At 51.0% G+C, this 3,401-nt stretch overlaps 1 protein-coding gene across 1 annotated transcript; it reads left to right on the top strand.

Moving 5' to 3' along the window:
- Positions 1-6: 6 nt before the first annotated feature.
- Positions 7-3,401, top strand: LOC101784982 (protein FAR1-RELATED SEQUENCE 6). Its single transcript, XM_014804513.2, has one exon. It carries the CDS (start codon positions 113-115, stop codon positions 3,059-3,061), a length of 2,949 nt encoding a protein of 982 aa, XP_014659999.1. The 5' UTR covers positions 7-112; the 3' UTR covers positions 3,062-3,401.

The following is a 3,401-nucleotide window of genomic DNA, read 5'->3' as shown; positions in this document are numbered from 1 at the left end:
CCGCGAGGTATCCGCCCCACTGTACCTCTAGTGTTAATACTTTTCGAGGGTGCGGTGGTGTGGCGCGCGCGAGAGAGGGCGGGGGCGTGTGTAAATAGCCGGTGGGTAGAGCATGGGGGTGGGCTCGAAGGGGCGGGCGCGGGCCTCCAGGTCGCAAAACCCTAGCCTCGAGTCCGATGAGGAGGAGGAGGCGCGGCGGGTCAAGGAGGAGATCGCCGACGACCTCAACGGCGAGCCCGCGGAGGAGGACGACGACGAGGAGGTCGTCGTGGAGGATGAGGAGGTGGTCATCCCCTCCGACGACGAGGAAGAAGACGGCGGCGGCGGCGGGGACGACGGCTTCGTCCCGCGCACGCTCGAGGAGGCCCTCGTACCGCGGGTGGGCACGGTGTTCGACTCCGTGGACGAGGCCTTCGCGCTCTACAAGGCCTACGCCTACCGCACGGGGTTCCATGCCGTGCGCCGCACCTGCCACAACTACGAGGGGCTCCGCTACCGCTCCACCTTCACCTGCACTTACGGTGGCAAATCCAGGGCGGGCGCAGCCCCGTCTGACGTCCCAGGCACCCGCTACCCGCTCCGCAGCAAGCGGGGGGCGGCTGCCCAGGAGAAGAAGTCTCGGCGTGGCGCTGCTGAGAAGACGGGATGCAAGGCGATGCTGCTCATCCGTGATAAGCGGGTGGATGACAGGTGGAAGGTGGAATCCGTCGAATTGGAGCACAACCATCCTTGTACTCCAGATATGGTGAGGTTCTTAAAGGCGTACAGGGAGATGCCCGAGTCAGCCAAGAAGAAGGCCAAGATCACCGATGAGATGGATGGGATGGTGGAGAAGTCGCTGAGCGAGATTGCTGAGACAAGGAAGTTTCCGACACGGCCCAAGAGGGGTGCTAGCGGTGGTGCTGCTGTCGGCAGCCACAGGTTTAGTAGGATCGAGAGTTTTGTGCAGCGTTTCGGGGAGGATGACCTCACTGCGCTCAAGAAGTTTGTTGAAACAATGCAATGCAAGAAACCAAACTTCATCCACAGTTGGGATCTTGATCGGGAAAGGCGCGTGAAGAATTTCTTTTGGACTGACTCTAGGGCCCAGGCGCAATACCGTTACTTTGGTGACGTCATTACACTTGACGTGATGTATTTACAGCACTCACGCTCCAGCCTCCCATTGGCCACTCTCCTTGGGGTGAACAACCACGGCCACCTCGTGCTTCTTGGCTGTGGTCTCCTGTCCGGTGACACCAAGGAGAACTATCTTTGGTTGTTGAAGAGGTGGTTGAACTGTATGAATGGTAAGCCGCCAGAAGCGATCACGACCGGCTACTCAGATGTCATCGCAGAGGCCGTGGCTGAGGTTTTTCCAAATGCAAGGCACCGCTTCTGCTTTTGGCATATCTTGAAGAAGCTACTTGAAAACGTGGGACGCACACATGAGAAAGAGGCAATTTCCTCAAGGTTCAAGGAGGTTGTTTATGATAGTGTCACTCTTACTGACTTTGAGAGGGAGTGGGGAGCAATGGTCGACCAGTACAATCTCAAAGACAACGAGTGGTTTTCTGCTCTGTACAGCTGTCGGAAACAGTGGGCACCTGGGTATGTCAATCATTCATTCTGGGCTGGCACTTCTGCCATCAGGAAAGTTGAAAAACCTGATCCATACTTTGATGGGGTCGTGACTAAAACTACCCTTCCAGTCTTCCTTGAGCAATACGAGACTACCCTGAAAGGGAAGTTGGAAAGGGAGGCATATGATGATTTGCGCTCGTACTATTCTAGACTCACTTTGCTGTCGGGATTGCCCTTTGAGGAGCAACTTGTGGAGATCTACACAGTAACCATGTTTCAGGCGTTCCAAGATGAGATTAAGCAATTGATGCATGTTATTTGTAAAGAGGTAGATAGAAGTGGAAGCTCAATTACTTACATGGCCAGTGAGTTAATACAGGGAAAGAAGGTTGACTACACAGTTGTCTACAACAATTCTGACAAGGATGTTTGGTGCATTTGTCGCTCCTTTCCCTCACGGGGCATTCTTTGCAGCCATGCTTTGGCTGTTCTGAAGCAAGAGAATGTGCTGATGCTGCCATCAAAGTACATCCTGGACCGTTGGAGGAAGGATTTTAGGATACTTACTTCATCTGCAAACACAGATTGTACCGAATCAGATAGAAATCTGGGTATTTATGATGACCTCTATTCTCGTGGCCATGAGTATTTTGAAGATGTCATTGACATTGGAGCAAGAGAGCCTGAGCTTAAGGAGTTTGTGTTGTCGGCCATGAAGGAAGCAAAGGACAGATTAATCAGGCCTGATCACAGTCAGCCGGGTGATCAACGGGTTGATGTAAATATGACTGTGACTGGTCCGGTGTCCGCAGATACAAGAGTCGATGTGAACATGGCATCACACGCCTCAGCCCTGATTCAGGGGGACAGAAGGGTTGATGCGAATATGGCATCAAACCCACCAGCCCTAGTTCATGGTGATACAATGACATCAAATGCCACGGCCCTGATTCATAGGGACAGAAGAGTTGAGATGAAAATGCCAACCACCCACCTTATTCATGGAGAGGGAAGAGTCGACATGAACATGGCATCTCCTCACTTGATGCAGAGGGAAAGAAGAGTGGACATGAACATGGCATCACCACACCTGATACAGGGGGACACAAGAGTTGATATGAACTTAGCATCACCCCACTTTATACACAGTGACAGAAGAGTCGACATGAACCTGGCATCTCCGCATCTGATGCACGGGGACAGAAGGGTTGATATGAACATGGCATCCCCTCACCTGATACCGGGTGACACCAGAGTGGATATGAATATGGTATCGACTTCTCAGAATGGGATGCACACTTTTGATTTGGTGAATGTAAACCTGGAGAGTGGCTCATTGCCAATGGCCGCAACAGAATTTATGCAACTGCATCCGCATCCACCAGTTTACCATCCGAAACAACTTCTTGATATGAGGGATCAGGTGATGGATGCAAATAAGAGACCGAATATGGAAACCAACACTTACTTCATGGGAGGTGGTATGCATGTGGGGTAGTTTGATTATCTAGCTCTGTAAACCTTTGTGTTAGGAAAGAAGGCATCCTTCCTTACTTTGCTTCGGCATGTAATCATGTATGTTCTTAGGGCAGGCAGTACAATTAAACAGCTAGGTTCTAGTGTTGCAGATCAATCTTGACTATTGGTAACTCTATTGTATCCTGTTCCCTTTTTTGGCAGTTGTAGCAGGCTGGATGCACATTATCTTGTGCATATGATAAAAAATGAATAACCCATCTTATCATCTAGTTAGCAATTTGTAAGAGAGACCCCTTTAGTTGCCAGATTATGCTGACATTTCTGGGTTCAGCTGTTGATTGATGATATACTTCTCTGCA

This window comes from Setaria italica, chromosome IX (assembly GCF_000263155.2).
Source record: "Setaria italica strain Yugu1 chromosome IX, Setaria_italica_v2.0, whole genome shotgun sequence".
NCBI lineage: Eukaryota > Viridiplantae > Streptophyta > Magnoliopsida > Poales > Poaceae > Setaria > Setaria italica.
This window is presented reverse-complemented; position numbering and strand designations above follow the sequence as displayed.